Below are 24,516 nucleotides of genomic sequence, written 5' to 3'. Positions count from 1 at the left end.
ATAATTATATATCGCCCCCATATAAACCGATCCCCCGATTTGGCTTGCGAGGCCTCTAAGAGAAGCAAATTTCATCCGATCCGGCTGAAATTTGGTACATGGTGTTAGTATATGGTCTCTAACAACCATGAAAAAATTGGTCCACATCGGCCCATAATTATATATAGCCCCCATATAAACCGATCCCCCGATTTGGCTTGCGAGGCCTCTAAGAGAAGCACATGTCATCCGATCCGGCTGAAATTTGGTACATGGTGGTACATGGTGAAATTTGGTACATGGTGCAAAAATTGGTCGAAATCGGTCCAGAATTATATATAGGCCCCATATAAACCGATCCCCAGATTTGACTTCCGGAGCCTCTTGGAAGAGCAAAATTCATCCAATCTGGTTGAAATTTAGCACATTGTACTACACTGTTAGAAAAATATGTTTTTCATATGTTCCGATATAAACAAAATGTGTTTCGGGCACAATTTTTAAACACAATATATTTAAGTGCCAACATTACATGTTCCTAAACTAACACTAAATGTTTGGGACACATATGTTAATATGTTAAAATATATTATGTTTGGGGTATGAATGTTTCATAAAAATAATATGTGTGAATGTAAACATATATAAATTTACAAATTTCGAGCAAACATATATATGTTTACAATTTCTGTGAAACGGTTGTATGTTGTTTCGGAAAACTGCTTTATGATAAGGCCAAATATTTTATATGCTTAAGTCTAAATATTATATAATTTGAATATTAGAATGAGTATTCGGAGTAAAGAGAATAGACATTCGGAACCAAGAGCATAGAGATTTGAAAAAAAAAAAAACAGCATGTGTTTTCGCCTTGAGAGGAGAATTTTATGTATGTGGGGACTGTAAATTTTTAATAACCCACAAGGCAGACATGCTCGTGGGCGCTGCAAAGTATGCTATATAAATGTAACTTGTAACGATAATTGTCTACTGGTGACTATAACTACTACGTAGCCCAGTGGATAGTGTGTTGGCTTACAAACTGTATGGGCCTCGGTTCGATTCTCCGCCCAGGCGAAAGGTAAAATTAAAAAAAAAAAAAATTATAAAATTGAATAATTTCTTCAACATTATTTGTATTACAGAAAAAGGTGCCAAGAACTAAAAATTTCGTGGAAGTGAAAATTATGTGAGGGAATGATCACAATCTTCTTTGGGGAAAATTCTTCCAAGCATATAATATTTTTGGGCTCAAAATGCTTCCAAACATATAATATGTTCACAAAAAACAAACATATTAATATTTCGGCAGTATCCAATAATATATGTGCTTCCTGCAAAATATGTTTGGAACATATGTTAAAGAAGCGATTTTTTTTGAGGGTGTAGTATATGGCCGCTAACAACCATGCCAAACTAGGTCCATATCGGTCAATAATTATATATAGCCACCATATAAAGCGACCGCCATATTTCGATTCTGGCTCTCTAATTACCGCGCAAAAGTCCATATCGGTTCGTAATTATTTGCAGACTTACCTATATATAACTTTTTTGTCTAATATATACCACGTATGGACTAACCTACAATTTCGAAGACGATGTTAGGAAGTTTTGGCAAGTGTTACCGCAACCCAAGTAATTCGATTGTGGATGACAGTGTTTAATAGAAGTTTCTACGCAATCCATGGTGGAGGGTACATACACTGTTAGAAAAATATGTTTTTCATATGTTCCGATATAAACAAAATGTGTTTCGGGCACAATTTTTAAACACAATATATTTAAGTGCAAACATGTAATGTTCCTAAACTAACACAAAATGTTTGCGACACATATGTTAATATGTTAGAATATATTATGTTTGGGGCATGAATGTTTCATAAAAATAATATGCGTGAATGTAAACATATATAAATTTACAAATTTCGAGTAAACATATATATGTTGTGATACTTTATTCAGAGAGCGACAGAGAGAGAGAGGGAGAGAGAGAGAGTTAGTATAGAGAAAGAAATAGAGATGGAAACCGGGAGGGTTGAATAAAAAGACATCAACATAACACAGCGAGAGAATGAAATGAGAGCAATTTTTGTGAAATCGCTTGTATGTTGTTTCGGAAAACTGTTTTATAATATGGCCAAAAATTTGGTATGCTTAAGTCTAAATATTATTTAATTTGAATAGTAGATTGAGTATTCGGAATAAAGAGAATAGACATTCGGAACCAAGAAAATAGACATTTGAAAAAAAAAACAGCATATTTGTATTACAGAAAAAGATGCGAAGAACTCAAAAATTTCGTGGAAGTTAAAAATATGTGAGGGAATGAACACAATCTTCTTTGGGGAATTCTTCAAAATGCTTCCAAACATATAATATGCTCACATAAAACAAACATATTAATGTTTCGGCGGTATCCAATAATATATGTGCTTCCTGCAAAATATGTTTGGAACATATGTTAGAGAAGCGATTTTTTTCGAGGGTGTAAGCTCTGGCCGAACTTACGGCCGTATATACTTGTTTTAACTAAATTTAGGACACGAGTCTTGGAAGTTTGGATGGTTTTGAAGTAAGGAAAATAAAGAACAACGTTTTTGATTGAATCATCTTAAGATTAACTGATATATCGATTTTTCAGATTTAAGATATTTACAAATTTTAAATTTTTTTGCTGGGTCATTCATATGCGTAAAACCAAAAGTTTTTTTTTGTTAACCTGCTATCTAGTCTCTGGATCGCTTACAGCTATACAAGCGTAATTACATATGTCATTATAATTATGGATGGCATTTTAAAATAGACCTTCAAATTATTTTTTAAAAACACCATACTCGTTATTGATATAATTTTATAAGTGTCGCCATAATATACCGATCGATTGTTGGGATCGCTTGAACTAAGATGACTTTCACACCGTATATATCTACGATGATTGTGGCCTTCCTTTCTGCCTATCCTCAAGAAACTTCTTCTAAGATGTTTTACGTGCAATCTGCAACAATTTCTCATAATCCCGCGTACGTTGATGATTATTGGTTAAACATTAATTCGGGAAATACCTCTGTGGATTTGGGCTTCATCCTTTCAAAAACTCTACAGTATGATCCATGGTTGACATTGGATATCAAATTGAAAAGAGGCAAACAGAATAAATTCCTAAGCTTGCTGAAATATAATGTAAATGTCTGTCAGATACTTAATAAGGCCACGGGAAAATTTTTCGCAAAGTGGGTTGATGACTTTTGGAAATATGGAAATCTACCAAGGAGTTGTCCAATACGCAAGGTATTAATTTGTTTTTGATTTTTTTTTATAGAAATTGAATTTGGAGAAATTGTTTGTATTTGGTTGTTTGCTTGTTTCTTTTTTCATTAAAAGGGAAACTATTCGTGGCACAACATGAAAATAGATTCATCACATGTTCCCAATATATTTCCCATTGGTCAAATACAGATCGATATAAATCTTTATATCAAAACGAGAAATCGCCAATTTGAACCTTTATCAAATACTACATGTTTGGTTGACTGGAAATGATGTCACAGGAATATCTGAAGATGAAATTTACATTAAATATACAACCAAAGAAAAAAATTTTTTTTTGCTCCGAAACAAAGTTTTAGACAAACGACAAAAAATCCTTTTTCTCATAAAGTATTTTCTGGAAGAACACATAAACCTGAATTTATAAGAAACGATGTACCGATTTCTTCTAATATTTTCATTGGCTTCTAAAGCTATAAATAAATGTTAGTTATTCGCATTTAATTACTGGAGGGCTCTTAAATTCCTTCACGAATAATTTTCTTTCTGAATGCATTAGATTAAAATACTTTGTATGCTTGTAAACAATAAAAAAAATTAAAATTATTATGTACCAATCTTTAATTAGACCAATTATTTCATATGGAAGTCCTATCTGGTTTAATATATGTCCATCCTATATGGAAAGGATACGAGTTTTCGAAAGAAAATGTCTAAGAGCTTGCACTTCTTTTTTTAGGTCAGCACACAGCGACTACACAAAATACATATCAAATAAAAAGCTTTATGATGAAGCGAATGTAGTAAGGATAGACAATTTTATTATTCATCTGATCAGAAATTACATTGTAAGATGCACTTCATGTACTACGAATAATTTGATATTGGCTCCATATTATGCGGATGAAAGATATATTGTAGACACGTCAAGTAAAGGATGGGTCCCGCCTGAGGCTTTTTTATACCTCGATAAAAAAAAGATCATCCAGAAAGAAAGTGCCTTTCCTGTGTTTTATCACTGTTATAGAAGGGCCAATATCAAAGCTATTGATTGTACAAACTATTCAGACAATAACTTAAGATTCAGCACTAGCATATCAAATAGAGACCTACTTTCCTCTAATAAACCTGTACCAAAACAATACTGGTGGCTAATGAATTAAAATTTATATTTTAAATCCTTTGCTTTTAAACTTCTTAACTTAACCTTTAAAAATAAATCTAAACGTGATGTTTTTTGCAATTATTTTTCACTACAAAAAATTTACAATTGATTTACAAACATAAAAGAATAAAACTAATATCATAAATTTTCAAATAAAAATTTCAACCATAATTATTGTACTCGAGAGCCCGACTAGGGGACTAAGTATTAAGACACTAACCCCCATTTTCATGAAACTCCGTTAGTGCTACGTTAGCTAACTAATTTTTAAACCGATTTATGGACATATCTGTCATCTTGTCTATACATTCTATATGCCAGTTAGGAGCTTAACTGCTAGAAATTTTTCAGTTAAAGTTAACTGGAAAAAAGATATTTGCAATTTACTTTTTGTTAACTGACAGTTAAAGCCTAACGGAACTACATGAAAATGGCCGTAAATATTATATACTATTGTTTATTGTAGTTATATATTATATAGTAAATTTTGAATAAATAAACACGAAAAAAAAACAATAAAATGAACTGTCACTAGAAAAAATCTGTCAACTGTGAGACGGGCGGTTTAGAAATGGTAGCAACCTGAAACTGGTTGCATACACAGAAAAAAATTTTCATCACTTTTTTAATTGACTTAGTCTTAATTAATTTTTTAATTAAAATTTTTAAAATTTTCAATCATTGATTTAATTAACTTAATGTTTCTTTTTATTTATTAATTGAAAAAATTCCCCACTTCAATTAACTTTTTAATTGGAAATATTTTGGTGGTCATGTTTTTCTGTGCATGGTGCGGCGTATTTATTTTTTATTTTTTTATAAATTTACATTTGCATTTGCAATGTTTTGATAAAATTTTTCTATAGAAATACAAATTTGAGAAATTTTCTATAGAAATAAAATGCTTAATAAATTTTCTATAGAAATAAAACTTTCATCAAATTTTTTATAGAAATAAAATTTTGACAAAATTTTCTATAGAAATAAAATTTTGACCAAATTTTCTACAGAAATAAAATTTTCTATAGAAATAAAATTTTGATAAAATTTTCTATAGAAAAAAATTTTGACAACATTTTCTATAGAAATAAAATTTTGATAAAATTTTCTAAAAGAAAAAAAATTTTCTATAGAAATAAAATTTTGACAAAATTTTCTATAGAAATAAAATTCTGACAAAATTTTCAGTAGAAATAAAATTTTGACCAAACTTTCTATAGAAATAAAATTTTGTTAAAATTTTCTATAGAAATAAAATTTTGTTAAAATTTTCTATAGAAATGAAATTTTGATAAAATGTTCTATAGAAATAAAATGTTGACCAAATTTTCTATAGAAATGAAATTTTGTTAAAATTGTCTATAGAAATAAAATTTTGACAAAATTTTCTACAGAAATAAAATTCTGAACAAATTTTCTATAGAAATAAAATTGTGTTAAAATTTTCTATAGAAATAAAATTTTGTTAAAATTTTCTATAGAAATAAAATTTTGTTAAAATTTTCTATAGAAATAAAATTTTGACAAAATTTTCAATAGAAATAAAATTCTGACAAAATTTTCAGTAGAAATAAAATTTTGATGAAATTTTGACAAAATATTCTATAGAAATAAAATTTTGATAAAATTTTTTTTAGAAATAAATTTTTGAGAAAATCTTCTATAAAAATAAAATTTTGACACACATTTGGTTACCACACATTGTTAAAGATCAAGCCTTCTCGGCTTCTAATTTCCTCCTCTAGAGCCTTCAAAATTTAAAAATTATTAAAAATTGTGTTAAGTGGAAAAGTCCCTATATTGTGATCCTACGTCCCTACAAGTCGCTAAATATTAGAAAAAAACCTACATGTAGAGAATTTCCCCTACTTAATTGTCATTCGTAGCGAAACCACACCTATTATGGTCTTCAACCATCACGAATAATTTTCTTTTTAAATAAACTCAAATGCCAATGGGTTATACCAATTAGAGGTGTGCACGTGAGTAATAGTTTACTCACGCTCACGCACACTAACGACTGAAAAATCATACTCACGCACACTCATGCACGATATTTTTTGGTAGGACTCACGCACACTCACGCACACTCACGCACGAAAACGTCGTGACTCACGAAAAATACCGTGACTCATGAATAATTTTATGATTAATTTACCTTACCGAAGTGTCTCAAAACATGAGCATTATTAAAATCGAGGGTGTTATTAAACTCTTAACATCCCAGGTGTCACAAAAATTGTACTTGAATTTAACTCTTAAGTGTCTTATATTGGTGAGCAGGAATATTTTCGTGAGTGTAATTCGTTACTCACGCACACTCACGAAGATATTATTTTCGTGACTCACGCACGACATTTTGGTTTGTTAATCACGCTCACGCACACTCACGCTGTTGTCATGAGCGTGACTCGCGACTCACGCACGAATCACGAAAATTTTCGTGAGTCACGACAATTTCGTGTCACGTGCACACCTCTAATACCAATATGAACGTGGCAACACTGTATGTCAACCACCCTTTAGTAGCGCTATTTATAATATGTGTGAAAAGATGATTTTTTTTTTAATTGACCTGCTATCTATTCTCTTGACCACTTACAGCTATACACGAGTAACTACACATATGTCATTATAATTATTTTTGGCATTGGATAATACTCGTACACCTTCAAATTACTTTTTAATAATATGTAATATACTCATTATTGATATAATTTTTTTATATGTGTCGCCATAAAATACGCCGTTCGTTTATTGGAAAAGTTAGCATTCAATCTATGTCTTCAACTCGTGAACTAAAATGTCTTTCACACCGTTTATGCCTACGATGATTCTGGCATTTCTTGCAACCTATCCTCAAGAAACGTTTTCTAAGATGTTTTACGTGCAATCTGTAACGATTTCTCATAATCCCGTCTACGTTGACGATTATTGGTTAAAAATTAATTCGGGAAACACCTCATTGGATTTGGGCTTCCTCCTTTCAAAAACTATACCGTATAATCCATGGATGAAAATGGATATCAAATTGAGAAGAGGCAAAGAAAATAAATTCCAAAGCATCCTAAAATATGATGTAAATATCTGTGAGATATTTAACAAGGCCACAAGCAAATTATTATTAAAGTGGATCGATGACTTTTGGAAATATGGAAATCTACCCAAGAGTTGTCCAATACACAAGGTATGTATTATTTTTGAAATCTTTTTATAGTTAATTATATTGTGAGTTGGTTTTTGCATTTTTATTTAATAGGGAAACTATTCTTGGCACAACATGCAAATAGATTCATCAAATGTACCCAATTTTTTTCCGATTGGCGTAGTAGGGGTGGACGTAAAGATGTATATCAAAAAACGAAATCGCAAATTTGAATCCTTGGCAAATACTACATATTTGATGGAATGGAAATGATGTAATAAGAATATCCAAAGAAATTCCCTTTATCAAAATTTTATTTTTATAGAAAATTTTCTCAAAATCTTATTTTTATACAAAATTTTCTACAAATTTTATTTTCATAGAAAATTTTCTCAAAATTTTATTTCTATAGAAAATTTTCTCATACATTTATTTCCATAGAAATTTTTCTCAATATTTTATTTCTACAGAAAATTTTCTCAAAATTGTATTTCTAAGGTAAATTTTTTAAAAATGTTATTTCTATGGAAAATTTTGTAAAAATTTTATTTCTATAGAAAATTTTGTCAACATTCTATTTCTATGGAAAAGTGGTGTCAAAATTTTATTTCTTTAGAAAATTCTAGTAAAATTTTATTTCAATAGAAAATTTTCTCACAATTTTTTTTTCTACAGAAAATTTTGTCAAAATTTTATTATACCCACCACCATAGGATGGGGGGTATATTAACTTTGTCATTCCGTTTGTAACACATCGAAATATTGCTCTAAGACCCCATAAAGTATATATATTCTGGGTCGTGGTGAAATTCTGAGTCGATCTGAGCATGTCCGTCCGTCCGTCCGTCTGTTGAAATCACGCTAACTTCCGAACGAAACAAGCTATCGACTTGAAACTTGGCACAAGTAGTTGTTATTGATGTAGGTCGGATGGTATTGCAAATGGGCCATATCGGTCCACTTTTACGTATAGCCCCCATATAAACGGACCCCAAAATTTGGCTTGCGAGGCCTCTAAGAGAAGCAAATTTCATCCGATCCGGCTGAAATTTGGTACATGGTGTTAATATATGGTCTCCAACAACCATGCAAAAATTGGTCGACATCGGTTCATAATTATATATAGCCCCCATATAAACCGATCCCCCGATTTGGCTTGCGAGGCCTCTAAGAGAAGAAAATTTCATCCGATCCGGCTGAAATTTTGTACGTGATGTTAGTACATGGTCTCTAACAACCATGCAAATCCACATCGGTTCATAATTATATATAGCCCCCATATAAACCGATCACCAGATTTGACCTCCGGAACCTCTTGGAAGACCAAAATTCATCTGATTCAGTTGAAATTTGGTACGTGGTGTTAATATATGGCCTCAAACTCCTATGCAAAAATTGGTCGATATCGGTCCATAATTATATATAGGCCCCATATAAACCGATCCCCAGATTTGACCTCCAGAGAAGAGCAAAATTCTTCCCATTCGGTTGGAATTTGGTACGTGATGTTAGTATATGGTATCCAACAACCATGCAGGAATTGGTTCCTATCAGTCCATAATTATATATAGCTCCCATATAAACCCATCCCCAGATTTGACCTCTGGTGCCTTTTGGAGAAGCAAAATTCATCCGATCTGCTTGAAATTTGGTACGTAGTGGTAGTATATGATATTAAACAACCATGCCAAAAGTGGTCCATATGAGTCCATAATCGTACATGGCCCCATATAATCCAATCCCGAGATTTGGTTTTGGAACCTCTTGGAGGAGCAAATTTCATCCGAGTGAGTTGAAATTTGGTACATTGTGCTAGTATATGGTCGTTAACAACCATGCCTAACTAGGTCCATATCGGTCTATAGTTATATATGGCCCTCAGATAAATCGATCCCCAATCACACAAAAATTGGTCCATATCAAGTTCATAATTGTATACAGCCCCCATATAAGCGACCCCCATATTTCAATTCTGGCTCTCTGCGTACAAAAAGTCCATATCGATTCGTAATTATTTATAGACAACTATACATAACTTTTTGGTGTAATATATACCATGTATGGACTAAATCACAATTTAGAAAACGATGTTAAGAAGTTTTAAGATACCACAACCCAAGTAATTCGATTGTGGCTGATAGTCTTTCGTAGAAGTTTCTACGCAATCCATGGTGGTGGGTACATAAGATTCGGCCTGGCCGAACTTGCGGCCGTATATACTTGTTTCTGTTTTTATTTTGTCGAAATTTTATTTCTATAGAAAAAATTTCCAAAATTTTATTTTTATTCTATAGAAAGCTTTTGCAAAATTTTATTTCTATAGAAAAATTTTCCAAAATTTTATTTTTATTCTATAGAAGATTTTTGCATAATTTTATTTCTATAGAAAATTGTTCCAAAATTTTATTTCTCTTGAAAATTTTCTCAAAATTTTCTTTCTATAGAATATTTTCTCAAAATTTTATTTCTATAGAAAATTTCTCAAAAGTTTATTTCTATAGGAAATCTTGTCAAAATTTTATTTCTTTAGAAAATTCTAGTAAAATTTTATTTCTATAGAAAATTTTGTCAAAATTTTATTTCTTTAGGAAATTCTAGTAAAATTTTATTTCAATAGAAAATTTTCTGACAATTTTTTTTTTCTACAGAAAATTTTGTAAAAATTTTATTTCAGTTTTTATTTTGTCAAAATTTTATTTCTACAGAAAAATTTTCCTAAAATTTTATTTTTATTCTATAGAAAGCTTTTTCCAAAATTTTATTTCTATAGAAAAATTTTCCAAAATTTTATTTCTATAAAAATTTATTATTATAGAAAATTTTCTCAAAATTTAATTTTTATAGAAAATTTTATAACAATTTTATTTCTATAGAAAATCTTGTCAAAATTTTATTTCTTTAGAAAATTCTAGTAAAATTTTATTTCTGTAGACAATTTTAGTACAATTTTATTTCTACAGAAAATTTTATCAAAATTTTATTTCTATAGAAAAATTTGCAAAATTTTATTTGTAAAGAATGTTTCTCAAAATTGTATTTCTATAGAAAATTCTATTAAAATTTTATTTCAATAGAAAATTTCCTCAAAATTTTATCTCTGCAGAAAATTTTGTCAAAATTTTATTTCTACAGAAAAATTTGTCTAAATTTTATTTCTATATAAAATTTTGTCAAAATTTTATTTCTATAGAAAATTTTTTAAAAATTTTATTTCTATGGAAGTTTGTCAAAATTTTATTTCTATGGAAGTTTGTCAAAATTTTATTTCTATAGAAAATGTTGTCAAAATTTTACTTCTATGGAAAAGTTTTGTCAAAATTTTATTTCTTTCGAAAATTCTGGTAAAATTTTATTTCAATAGAAAATTTTCACAAAATTTTTTTTCTACACAAAATTTTGTCAAAATTTTATTTCCGTTTTTATTTTGTCAAAATTTTATTTCTATAGAAATATTTTCCAAAATTGTATTTTTATTCTATAGAAAGCTTTTTGCAAAATTTTATTTCTATAGAAAAATTTTCCAAAATTTTATTTTTATACCCTTCACCACTACTGTGGTACAGGGTATAATAAGTTTGTGCATTTGTATGTAACGCCAAGAAGGAGTAATCATAGACCAACCTTTTAGTATACGGATCGGCGTAGAATTAAATTCTGAGTCGATTTAGCGATGTCCGTCTGTCTGTCTGTCTGTCTGTCTGTCTGTCTGTCTGTTGATGTATTTTTGTGTGCAAAGTACAGCTCGCAGTTTTAGTCCAATTGTCCTAAAATTTGGTATAGGGTCCTATTTCGGCTCAAAGACGATCCCTATTGATTTTGGAAAAAATCGGTTCAGATTTAGATATAGCTGCCATATATATTTTTCACCAATCTGGTCATAATTGGAGTGTATATCAACCGATCTTCCTCAAATTCCGTACATCCGAATATTTTATGAGTCTCGAAAAACTTGCAAAATATCAGCAAAATCGGTTCAGATTTAGATATAGCTCCCATATATAGCTTTCGCCCGATTTACACTCATATGACCACAGAGGCCAATTTTTTGCTCCGATTTAGTTGAAATTTTGCACAGGGAGTAGAATTAGCATTATAGCTATGCGCGCCAAATTTGGTTGAAATCGGTTCAGATTTAGATATAGCTCCCATATATATGTTTTTCTGATTTCGACAAAAATGGTCAAAATACCAACATTTTCCTTGTTTTTTACTAACATTGTGTTCCACCCTAGTGCATTAGCCGACTTAAATTTTGAGTCTATAGATTTTGTAGAAGTCTATCAAATTCCTCCAGATCGATATTTAAATGTATGTATTTGGGACAAACCTTTATATAAAGCCCCCAACACATTTGACGGATGTGATATGGTATCGAAAATTTAGATCTACAAAGTGGTGCAGGGTATAATATAGTCGGCCCCGCCCGACTTTAGACTTTCCTTACTGGTTATTCTATAGAAGAATGACTGTAAAATTTTATTTCTATATAAAATTTTTTCAAAATTTTATTTCTATAGAAAATTGTTCCAAAATTTTATTTCTATTGAAAATTTTCTCAAAATTTTATTTCTATAGAATATTTTCTCAAAACTTAATTTTTACAGAAAATATTCTCAAAATTTATTTTTATAGAAAATTTTCTCAAAATTTTATTTCTATAGAAAATTTTCTCAAAATTTTATTTCTATAGAAAATTTTCTCAAAATTGTATTTCTATAGAAAATGTTCTCAAAATGTTATTTCTATGGGAAGTTTTGTCAAAATTTTATTTCTGTAGAAAGTTTTGTCAATATTGTATTTCTATAAAAAATTTTGTCAAATTTTATTTTACAGTAAGTCTTTTAAAAACTTTATTTCTATGGAAAGTTTTGTTAAAATTTTATTTCTATAGAAAATTTTGTCAAAATTTTATTTCAATGGGAAGTTTTGTCAAAATTTTATTTCTTTAGAAAAATCTAGTAAAATTTTATTTCAATAGAAAATTTTCTTAAAATTTTTTTTTCTGTAAAAAAATTTGTCTAAATTTTATATCATGGGAAATGTTGTTAAAATTTTATTTCTATAGAAAATGTTGTCAAAATTTTACTTCTATGGAAAAGTTTTGTCAAAATTTTATTTCTTTCAAAAATTCTGGTAAAATTTTATTTCAATAGAAAATTTTCACAAATTTTTTTTTCTACACAAAATTTTGTCAAAATTTAATTTCTGTTTTTATTTTGTCAAAATTTTATTTCTATAGAAATATTTTCCAAAATTGTATTTTTATTCTATAGAAACATTTTCCAAAATTTTATTTTTATTCTATAGAAGAATTATTCTAAAATTTTATTTCTATATAAAATTTTTTCAAAATTTTATTTCTATAGAAAATTGTTCCAAAATTTTATTTCTATTGAACATTTTCTCAAAATTTTATTTCTATAGAAAATATTCTCAAAACTTAATTTTTATAGAAAATTTTCTCAAAAATTTATTTCTATAGAAAGTTTTCTCAAAATTTTATTTCTATAGAAAATTTTCTCAAAATTTTATTTCTATAGAAAATTTTCTCAAAATTGTATTTCTATAGAAAATGTTCTCAAAATGTTATTTTTATGGGAAGTTTTGTCAAAATTTTATTTCTGTAGAAAGTTTTGTCAATATTGTATTTCTATAAAAAATTTTGTCAAATGGAAAGTTTTGTTAAAATTTTATTTCAATTGGAAAGTTTTGTCAAAATTTTATTTCTTTAGAAAAATCTAGTAAAATTTTATTTCAATAGAAAATTTTCTTAAAATCTTATTACAATAGAAAATTTTCTTAAAATTTTATTTCAATAGAAAATTTTCTTAACATTTTTTTTTCTGTAAAAAAATTTGTCTAAATTTTATATCATGGGAACTGTTGTTAAAATTTTATTTCTATAGAAAATTGTACCAACGTTTTATTTCTATTGAAAATTTTATGAAAATTTTCTCAAAAGTTTATTTCTATAGAAAATTTTCTCAAAATTTTATTTTTATAGAAAATGTTCTCATCATTTTATTTCTATAGATAATTTTCTCAAAATTTTATTTTTATAGAAAATTGTTCAAAAATTTTATTTCTATTGAAAATTTTCTCAAATTTTTATTTCTTAGTATTTTTTTTGTAATTTATTTATATGGAAAGTTTTGTCAAAAATTTATTTCTATAGAAAATTTTGTTAAATTTTTATTTCTATACAAAATTATACTTATCCCAATAATAAACAAAATTGGCGCATCTGGAACTTCGTATGGCACTAAAAATACTTTTGCAATTTTAAACTCCAATTTTTTCCTGCAAACTACGAAATTTTCTTTAAAAAGTGAAAAAAAAATTATCTTTAAAAATTTTGTTAAATTTTTCGAAAAATATTTTCTTATTTTTGTAAATTCGGCGTGACAGCTGCGTTTCCAATACAGTTTAGTTACAATTATCTAAAATTAACCTAATTTCTAAAATTAACCAAAATTTTACCTACACTGAAAAAACAGTGAACCCACCAGGAAGAAAACTTTCGGATAATTTAAGAAAATTTTGAATATTTGTAGAAAATTTTAACTAAACAATATTACAAACGTTGGCATCACGCCGATGTCATAACAATAAGTAAATATTTTTCGACAAATTCAAGAAAATTTATTAGACATAACTAAGTTTTTTCACTTGTTAAAGAAAATTTTGTAGTGTGAAGGAAAAACTTGGAGTTCAAAATTGCAAGAATGTCTTTAGTGACGTACGAAGTTCATGATGGACACATTTTTGGTAAAATTTACAAATTTTAAGAAATTCTGAACTATTTTGTGGAAGACACGATTTTAGTTAAGCTTTATGTTTCATTTGAGTATATTTTTTCCTCGGTTTTAGTTAATTTAACTAACGTACACAAAAAATTATTAGAGTAAAGGGAACTTTCTCCAAACATAATAATTCCATGAACTAAAATAAAGTTAAATTGGCTTTAGTGAAATAAAGAGTTCACTTTTTTTGAGTGTATTTGGTGGGTTCACTATTTTGCCGCTGTTAATGCCAAAGGAAACCAATTCGCAAAAAATTCAAACCGATATCCAGATTTTAATTCTTGAGCATCTTGGAGGAGCAAAATTCATGCGATCCGGTGGAAATTTGATATGGGATATCAGCATGTGATCTTAACTTCCACGGCATGGGCATTTCGTCCTGGTACTACAGACTTTCTCTCTTTGTATTTTTTCACCCAAATGATAATGCCAGTTATACGAGTTTTTGTTTTAAAATTTTTTATTTAGACCTCTTTTATTACTTTTAGATACACACATATATGTAGTAGACATCAATATACAGAAACATATTCATATTAATTAGTAGAAATATGGATACTTTACAACATTCTCATTTCAATTCAAAAGTCATTTCGGTATTGCCCATAATTTCCTTGGAGTCATCACTTTTCTTCTTGTAGAAATTAACATGTGAACGAAATTTCCCAAGAGGAGCAAAAGCTGGAATACTTTCCTTTTCGACTTTTAAATTTTCAAAATAGTAGAGATTCTAAACATATAGTTACAGAGAGAATACAAAGCCTGAGCCATTACAGTATATAGTAAGCTTACATGATCTTACCTTTTCAAATGGACATGTATTAGATAAATTTCCATATTTCAAAAAATTCGTTAGCCATGTACTTAACATTTGTATATTGGAGGATTTAATGCGGGCCAAGGTATCACACAATTCAATATCATAGGCTATCATGGAACGAAAACTATTCAATTGTTTGATCCAAGTCGAGATACCCAATGAAGCCCAAATTTCATTGATGTCTTCATTAAGCTCGAAAAGTATATTCGCTGAATTTCTACTCTCGCTGATATTAATCTCCAAACGTTTCACATATTTTTCATTTACATCTTGCTTTGTCTCAAGAATATAAATGCTACGAGATTTCTGAAATCGAATTCATTATAGTGTAGAAATTTCAATATCGACTAATACATACTTTTTTGCCTTCCATATGTGGTAGAATAAGAATTATTAGATAAAATATTGAAATCAATTTCATTGTTTTTTTGTTTTTCAATTCGGATATCTCTGAAATATACTCTTCCAAGAAAAAACACGTAATAATTGAAAATATAAATATGGTAAGCATCCATTTTCTCCCAATTATAATGTGCTTAGCTAAAAAAAACAAACAATATTATTAGTATTAGTCATATAAGATAAATCTATTTGCACTAATGGTAAAATATATTATATCTCTTATTCCATAATTATTATGTTTTTCTCACTATTCAGTAAATGGTCCTCGATGGTCCTCAATCATATAGGGTAGCTGAAAACAACAGTTACCAAATTCATACTGGCATATGGGTCAAATTACCCAACAAACAAAGCGACGCCAAGAAAACAATGACTATTACGGAAATATAGAAATATGATGTTGACAAAATTTTCTATAAAAAAAAATAATGGAAAAAATTTTCTACAGAAAAAAATGTTTGACAATATTAGTTACAAATAAAATGTTGACAAAATTTTCTGTAAATATAAAATTTTCACAAAATTTTCTATAGAAATAAAATTTTGACAATTTTTTCTATACAAATAAAATTTTAACAAAGTTTCCTATAGCAATTAAATTTTTTAAAAATTTTCTATAGAAATAAAATTGTGACAAAATTTTCTATAAAAATAAAATTTTGACAAAGTTTTCTATAGAAATACAATTTTGACAAAATTTCCTATGGAAATAAAATTTTGGCAAAATTTTCTATAGAAATAAAATTTTGACAAAATTTTCTATTGAAATAAAATTGTGGCAAAATTTTCTATAGAAATACAATTTTTACAAAATTTTCTATTGAAATAAAATTGTGGCAAAATTTTCTATAAAAATAAAAGTGTGACAAAAATTTTCTACAGAAATAAAATTTTGACAAAATTTTCTATAGAAATAAAATTTTTACAAAATTTTCAATAAAAATAAAATTTTGACAAAATTTTCTATAAAACTCAAATTTTGACAAAATTTCTATGGAAATAAAATTTTGACAAAATGTTCTCTAGAATAAAACTGTGCCAAAATTTTCTATAAAAATAAAAGTGTGACAAAAATTTTCTACAGAAATAAAATTTTGACAAAATTTTCTATGGAAATAAAATTTTGACAAAATTTTCTATAGAAATAAAATTTTTACAAAATTTTCAATAAAAATAAAATTTTGACAAAATTTTCTATAAAACTCAAATTTTGACAAAATTTCTATGGAAATAAAATTTTGACAAAATTTTCTCTAGAATAAAACTGTGACAAAATTTTCTATAAAAATAAAATGTTGACAAAATTCTCTATAGAAATACAATTTTGACAAAGTTTTCTATAGAAATAAAATTTTTACAAAATTCTCTATAGAAATAAATTTTTGACAACATTTTCTATAGAAATAAAATATTGACAAAATTTTCTATAGCAATTAAATTTTTTAAAAATTTTCTATTGAAATCAAATTTTGACAAAATTTTTTACACAAATACAATTTTGACAAAATTTTCTATTGAAATAAAATTGTGCCAAATTTTCTATACAAATAAAATTGTGACAAAGTTTTTTGTAGAAATAAAATTTTAACAAAATTTTCAATAGAAATAAAATTTTGACAAAATTTTCTATAGAAATAAAATTGTGGCAAAATTTTCTATAAAAATAAAAGCGTGACAAAAATTTTCTACCGAAATAAAATTTTTACAAAGTTTTCTATAGAAATAAAATGTTGACAAAATTTTCTATAGAAATAAAATGTTGACAAAATTTTCAATAGAAATAAAATTGTGACAAAATTTTTTATAAAAATAAAATTTTGACAAAGTTTTCTATTGAAATAAAATTGTGGCTAAATTTTTTATAAAAATAAAAGTGTGACAAAAATGTTCTATGGAAATAAAATTTTGACAAAATTTTCTATAGAAATAAAATGTTTACAAAATTTTCTATAAAAATAAAATTTTGACAAAAGTTTCTATAAAACTAAAATTATGACATAATTTTCTATAAAACTAAAATTTGGACAAAATTTTCTATAAAATTCAAATTTTGACAAAATTTTCAATAGATATAAAATTTTGACAAAATTTACTATAGAAATTAAGTTTTGACAAAATTTTCTATAAAAATAAAATTGTGACAAAAATTTTCTGTAGAAATAGAATTTTTACAAAGTTTTCTAAGAAATAAGATTGTGACAAAATTTTTTATAAAAATAAAATTTTGACAAAGTTTTCTATTGAAATAAAATTGTGGCAAAATTTTCTATAAAAATAAAAGTGTGACAAAAATTTTCTACAGAAATAAAATTTTGACAAAGTTTTCTATAGAAATAAAATTTTGAAAAAATTTTCTATTAAAATAAAATTTTGACAAAATTTCCTATAGAAATAAAATTTTTACAAAATTTTCTATGGAAATAAAATTTTAACAAAATTGTCTATACAACTGAATTTTTACAAAATTTTCTACAAAAATAAAATTTTGACAAAATTTCTATAAAACTAAAATTTTGACATAATTTTCTATAAAACTAAAATTTCGATAAAATGTTCTATAGATATAAAATTTTGACAAAATTTACTATAGAAATTAAGTTTTGACAAAATTTTCTATAGAAATAAAATTTTGATAAAATTAGTTACAAATTTAGAAATAAAAATTTGACAAAATTTTCTATAATAAATGCTCTTTATTTTTTATTGATATTGTTTAATACAGAAAAATATTTACATATTGATCTTAATTCTACCCGCCTTAAGGTTTGTCTGCAGGCATAGAAAGTTTCTATAGAAATAAAATTTTTACAAAAGTTTTCATAGAAATAAAATTTTGACAAAGTCTTCTATAGAAATAAAATGTATAAAAATTATTCTATGGAAATAAAATTAAAAAAATTTCTATAGAAATAAATTTTTGACAAAATTTTCTATAGAAAATAAAATATTAACCAAATTTTCTATACAAATAAAGTTTTGACACAATTTTCTATAAAACTAAGATTTTGACAAAATTTTCTATAAAACTCAAATTTTGACAAAATTTCTATGGAAATAAAATTTTGACAAAATTTTCTCTAGAATAAAACAGTGACAAAATTTTCTATAGAAATAAAATTTTGACATAATTTTCAATAGAAATAAAATTTTGACAAAATTTTCTATAAAACTAAGATTTTGACAAAATTTTTTATAAAACTCAAATTTTGACAAAATTTCTATGGTAATAAAATTTTGACAAAATTTTCTATAGAAATAAGTTTTGACAAAATTTTCTATAGAAATAAATTTTGACAAAATTTTCTATAGAACTAAATTTTGACAAAATTTTCAATAGAAATAAAATTTTGACAAAATTTTCTATAGAAATAAAATTTTGACAAAATTTTCTATAGAAATAAAATGTTGTCAAAATTATTTTCTGTAAAAATAAATACGTTTGAATTCGAACCAGACAAATACTAAGTCACGCATTGCCAGCTTTATTTCCATAGTTGTCTCTTTTTATACCCTGCACCACCCTTTTTGTACACCCTCACCCATAGGAATGACAAAGGTAGTATACTAGCTTTGTCATTCCGTTTGCCCGTCCGTCTGTCCCGCTCTCCTTCCGCCTTTTGTAAATCTCGCTAACTTCTGAACGAAACAAGCTATCGACGTGAAAGAACAAATTTCATGTGATCCGGTTAATATTTGGGATACGATGCCAGTATATGATAACACTGAAAAATATTATATTTCAGAAATTTTATCAATCTTTTCATTTTAAAATAAACGCTTCATGTTCAATATCTCGGTGGTAGATTAAATTTATTTAGTGTAATTTTTTCGTGAAAACTGAGCCTAGAACCTCCCTACTAGCTAAATGACGACATTTTTCTGTTGTATTTTGCAATTCGTATTGCCATATGCAGTCAGGTTTAAATTCCAAGAGGGAGTTAGTCACATATTTACGTGCTAAGTGAACGTGTTTCATTTAGGCAACATTTTTGTTTTCTTTTTGCTTCGTATGCAGTGTCTCTGGTTATTTACCCAAGAATATACGTGTGACAATATTAGGGATTGCCAAATGAGCAGAAAAATGGAGGTACTTTTAGACCAAATGCGGATGCTTTCCGCAAAGTTTTTTTTTCTTTTTTCCAAGACGAGATGAAATTTGAAATGGACATTCATTTTATAGAAAAAATTTTCAAAATTTTATTTCATATAAATGAAATCAAAAATTTATTCAAAAAGTCAACATTTTGTCAAAATTTTATTTCTATAGAAAAATTTTGCAAGATTTTATTTCTATAGAAAATTTTGACAAAATGTTTTATTTCTATAGAAAAATTTGTCAACATTTTATTTCAATAGAAAATTTTGCCAAAAATTTATTTCTATAGAAGATTTTGTCAAAATTTTATTTCTATAGAAAATTTCGTCAAAATTTTATTTCTATGGAAAATTTTGCCAAACTGTTATTTATATAGCAAATTTTATCAAAACTGTATTCTATAGAAAATTTTGCCAAAATTTTATTTCAATAGAAAATTGTGTCCAAATTTTATTTCTATAGAAAATTTTGATTAAATTTTATTTCTATAAAAAAATTTTGCAAAATTTTATTTCTATAGAAAAATTTGTCAATATTTTATTTCTATAAACAATTTTGTAAAAATTTTATTCCTATAGAAAATTTTGCCACAAATTTATTTTATAGAAAATTTTATTAAAATTTTATTTCTATAGAAGATTTTGTCAAAATTTTATTTCTGTAGAAAATTATGTCAAAATTTTATTTCTATAAAAAATTTTGTCAAAATATTATTTATATAGCAAATTTTATCAAAATTTTATTCTATAGCAAATTTTATCAAAATTTTATTCTATAGAAAATTTTTGCAAAATTTAAAGAAAATTTGTGAAATAGCTCTTAGTTGAATAGGAATAATTTGGAAAATCTACCAAAACATTTGGAAAATCTACCAAAAAGAATTCTACCAATCTACCAAACAGTAACAAATCTACCATTTTTGATAGAATTCTACCAACATTGGCAACCGGGGTTACAAGCGGAAAGACAAAGGTAGTATACCCCCAGCCCTAACCTAACCTAAGGTAGTCATAATTCAAATGGATAACCCTAACATGCATTTACTATGCAGACAGATATGTCGTCTACCATACAAATAGTGCCTACCTCAGTTTGTTGGTTGCGTTTCGTTCCACTCAGATGAATGCACCTTTTCTCTACTTGCTTTAGCTTTTGTTCACCAAGTGTAAAGTGAATGAACGCCTAACGGATTAGAGCAAATGGAGAATCTTTAATGACAAAATTTTATGAAATACTTCACGTCTTTATTGAAAGAGAGACTTGCTGGTACATTTTTATTTTTTTATAATTGTGTAATTTAAAGTCCGCTTTTCCTGAAAAACTGATTTAAAACAAAAAGCAGTGAAAGTAAATAATGTGGGCTAAATATGTCATCTTTTCAGTAACATAGCATATTATAATATAAAGTGAAGTATCACAACATTTTAAAATAAAATAAAAAAAAAAAACAAAAAACAGATCCCACTCATTACGGTGTCCTTATTTTATATGGAAGAATACTATGTACAACCCTCGCCCTGGATTTGAAATAATTTGAGGGTTTTCAAATAGTTTTTCTCATAAAAACTCCTATATTACTAATAGTATTTATGAAATATCAATCATGCTTTAAAGGCCATTCTAAAGTTAAACAAAAATACAAGAAGGAATAGTATTGCCAGTATATTCCTGTCTCTTGTCCCCAGATTAGGACGCTTTCGTCCCTGAAAATCCCCAATAACATGTTGACAGAAGGATTGACAAAGGATTTTCTATAGAAATAAAATTTTGACAAAATTGTCTAGAGAAATAAAATTTTTACAAAATGTTCTAAAGAAATAAAATTTTGACAAACTATTCTATAGAAATAAAAATTTGACAAAGGATTTTCTATAGAAATGAAATTTTGACAAAATTTTCTATGGAAATAAAATTTTGACAAATTTTTTTATTGAAACAGAATTCAAAAAAAAAATTTTCTATAGAAATAAAATTTTGACAAAATTGTCTATGGAAATAAAATTTTGACAAAATTTTCGATAGAAATAAAAATTTATCAAAATTTTGGAAAAAAAATTTGTATAGAAATAACATTTCGACACATTTTCTATAGAAATAAAATTTTGACGAAATTTTCTGTAGAAATAAAATTTTGACAAAAATTTCTATAGAAATAAAATTTTGACAAAAATTTCTATAGAAATAAAATTTTGACAAAATTTTCTATAGAAATAAAATTTTGACAAAATTTTCTATAGAAATAAAAATTTGACAAAATTTTTTATAGAAATAAAAATTTGACAAAGGATTTTCTATAGAAATAAAATTTTGACAAAATTTTCTATAGAAATAAAACTTTGACAAAATTTTCTATAGAAATAAAAATTTGACAAAGGATTTTCTGTAGAAATAAAATTTTGACAAAATTTTCTATAGAAATAAAATTTTGACAAAATTTTCTAAAAAAAATTAAAAAAAATTTATAGAAATAAAATTTTGACAAAATTTTCTATAGAAATAAAATTTTGACCAAATTTTCTACAGAAACAAAAATTTGACAAAATTTCCTTATGAAATAAAATTTTGACAAAATTTTCTATAGAAATAAAATGTAAAAAATCTATAGAAATAAAATTATGACAAAATTTTCTATGGAAATAAAATTTTGACAAAATTTTCGATAGAAATAAAAATTTATCAAAATTTTGGAAAAAAAAGTTTATTGAAATAACATTTCGACATATTTTCTATAGTAATAAAATTTTGACAAAATTTTCTGTTTGTAAAATTTTCAAATTTACAAATAAAATTTTGGACAAAAATTTTCTTTAGAGAGAAATTTTTGACAAAATTTTCTATAAAAGTCAAATTTTGACAAAATTTTCAAAACAAAATTCAAATTTTGGTAGATTGTTCTTGGCCGTGCTTCTAGCCCCAATTCTCCATTTGCACCTTATTGTATGCCGAGAATAAATAGGAGGGCAGTTTTGTTTTTGAAATTCTAATGATTCGCTGTCTTTTAATAATGGAGAAATGAAAAGAATTTCGTGTAATTTAGTGTTTTAATATACCGATTTCGAAAAAAAACTGTCCAAATTTATGGAAACTTCCCACCAAATAAATCCCCACCTTAAAAATTTCGTTCCCATCCACGAAAGAACATTCCCGTTTTCGGAAAAAAAAAATCCCCAGCATAACCACCATGATATTGAATTAAAAAAAAAAAAAAAACAAGTAAGGATAGTATAAAGTCGGGCGGGGCCTACTTATTATACCCTGCACCACTTTGTAGATCTACATTTTCGATATCATATCACATCCGTCAAATGTGTTGGGGGCTATATATAAAGGTTTGTCCCAAATACATACATTTAAATATCATTCGATCTGGACAGAATTTGATAGATTTCTACAAAATCTATAGACTCAAAATTTAAAGGAAATTTCGCAAAAGTTTATTTATGATTTATCGCTCGATATATATGTATTAGAAGTTTAAGAAAATTAGAGCCATTTTTACACCTATTCGACTAAGCAGTGGCGATTTTACAAGGAAATTGTTGGTATTTTGACTATTTTTGTCGAAATCGGAAAAACATATATATGGGAGCTATATCTAAATCTGAACCGATTTCAAATTTGGCACGCATAGCTACAATGCTATATGTACTCCCTGTGCAAAATTTTAACCAAATTGGGCCAAAACTCTGGCTTTTAGGACCATATTAGTTCATATCGGGCGAAAGATATATATGGGAGCTATATCTAAATCTGAACTGATTTCAATCAAATTTGGCACACATGACTATATTACTATTTGTACTCCTAGTGCAAAATTTCAACCAAATTGGGCCAAAACTCTGGCTTCTGGGGTCATATAAGTCCATATCGGGCGAAAGATATATATGGGAGCTATATCTAAATCTGAACCGACTTCAATAAAATTTGGCACTCTTGACTATAGTACTAATTGTTCTTCTTGAGCAAAATTTTAAGCAAATTAGGGCTTCTGGGGCCATAAGTCCATAACGGGCGAAATATAACAGGTTGGCTGATAAGTCCCCGGTCTGACACATAGATGGCGTCGCTAGTATTAAATGCATATTATTTGTATATAGTACCAACCTTCAAATGATTCGTGTCAAAATTTAACGACTGTAAGTCAATTAAAGGGTGATTCTTTTGAGGTTAGGATTTTCATGCATTAGTATTTGACAGATCACGTGGGATTTCAGACATGGTGTCAAAGAGAAAGATGCTCAGTATGCTTTGACATTTCATCATGAATAGCCGAACGATCTGCCACAACGTCGAATTTTCAGTGAATGGGCCCTAGAAAAGTTGGCAGAAAATCCGCTTTTTATCGACAAATTTTGTTCAGCGATGAGGCTCATTTCTGGTTGAATGGCTACGTAAATAAGCAAAATTGCCGCATTTGGAGTGAAGAGCAACCAGAAGCCGTTCAAGAACTGCCCATGCATCCCGAAAAATGCACTGTTTGGTGTGGTTTGTACGCTGGTGGAATCATTGGACCGTATTTTTTCAAAGATGCTGTTGGACGCAACGTTACGGTGAATGGCGATCGCTATCGTTCGATGCTAACAAACTTTTTGTTGCCAAAAATGGAAGAACTGAACTTGGTTGACATGTGGTTTCAACAAGATGGCGCTACATGCCACACAGCTCGCGATTCTATGGCCATTTTGAGGGAAAACTTCGGAGAACAATTCATCTCAAGAAATGGACCGGTAAGTTGGCCACCAAGATCATGCGATTTGACGCCTTTAGACTATTTTTTGTGGGGCTACGTCAAGTCTAAAGTCTACAGAAATAAGCCAGCAACTATTCCAGCTTTGG

General features: G+C 27.2%; 3 protein-coding genes across 3 annotated transcripts; 2 read left to right on the top strand and 1 right to left on the bottom strand.

Moving 5' to 3' along the window:
• The first annotated feature begins 2,886 nt into the window (after nt 1–2,886).
• Nucleotides 2,887–3,522, top strand: LOC142235292 (uncharacterized). The gene is made up of 2 exons (XM_075306543.1): nt 2,887–3,270; nt 3,364–3,522. The coding sequence occupies exons 1-2, from the start codon at nt 2,887–2,889 to the stop codon at nt 3,520–3,522; spliced, it is 543 nt and encodes a 180-aa protein (XP_075162658.1).
• A 3,695-nt stretch (nt 3,523–7,217) lies between these two features.
• Nucleotides 7,218–7,832, top strand: LOC142235291 (uncharacterized). The gene is made up of 2 exons (XM_075306542.1): nt 7,218–7,601; nt 7,674–7,832. The coding sequence occupies exons 1-2, from the start codon at nt 7,218–7,220 to the stop codon at nt 7,830–7,832; spliced, it is 543 nt and encodes a 180-aa protein (XP_075162657.1).
• A 7,101-nt stretch (nt 7,833–14,933) lies between these two features.
• Nucleotides 14,934–15,603, bottom strand: LOC142235290 (uncharacterized). Its single transcript, XM_075306541.1, has 3 exons — nt 15,541–15,603; nt 15,165–15,488; nt 14,934–15,092 (listed from the first exon to the last, which is right to left on the bottom strand). The coding sequence occupies exons 1-3, from the start codon at nt 15,601–15,603 to the stop codon at nt 14,934–14,936; spliced, it is 546 nt and encodes a 181-aa protein (XP_075162656.1).
• Between the last annotated feature and the right edge of the window lie 8,913 nt (nt 15,604–24,516).

The sequence above is a fragment of the Haematobia irritans genome, chromosome 4 (genome assembly GCF_050003625.1).
Source record: "Haematobia irritans isolate KBUSLIRL chromosome 4, ASM5000362v1, whole genome shotgun sequence".
Taxonomy (NCBI): domain Eukaryota; kingdom Metazoa; phylum Arthropoda; class Insecta; order Diptera; family Muscidae; genus Haematobia; species Haematobia irritans.
The sequence above is the reverse complement of the archived record's forward strand: the minus strand, read 5'-3'. Positions and strand labels throughout refer to the sequence as shown.

Coding starts and splice junctions, on each gene's coding strand:
- LOC142235292 (XM_075306543.1), top strand. CDS start 2,887: ATGACTTTCACACCGTATATATCTACGATGATTGTGGCCTTCCTTTCT. Junction 3,271..3,363: donor GGAGTTGTCCAATACGCAAG/GTATTAATTTGT, acceptor TTTCATTAAAAG/GGAAACTATTCGTGGCACAA.
- LOC142235291 (XM_075306542.1), top strand. CDS start 7,218: ATGTCTTTCACACCGTTTATGCCTACGATGATTCTGGCATTTCTTGCA. Junction 7,602..7,673: donor AGAGTTGTCCAATACACAAG/GTATGTATTATT, acceptor TTTATTTAATAG/GGAAACTATTCTTGGCACAA.
- LOC142235290 (XM_075306541.1), bottom strand. CDS start 15,603: ATGAAATTGATTTCAATATTTTATCTAATAATTCTTATTCTACCACAT. Junction 15,489..15,540: donor CACATATGGAAGGCAAAAAA/GTATGTATTAGT, acceptor ATTCGATTTCAG/AAATCTCGTAGCATTTATAT. Junction 15,093..15,164: donor ATACATGTCCATTTGAAAAG/GTAAGATCATGT, acceptor CTATATGTTTAG/AATCTCTACTATTTTGAAAA.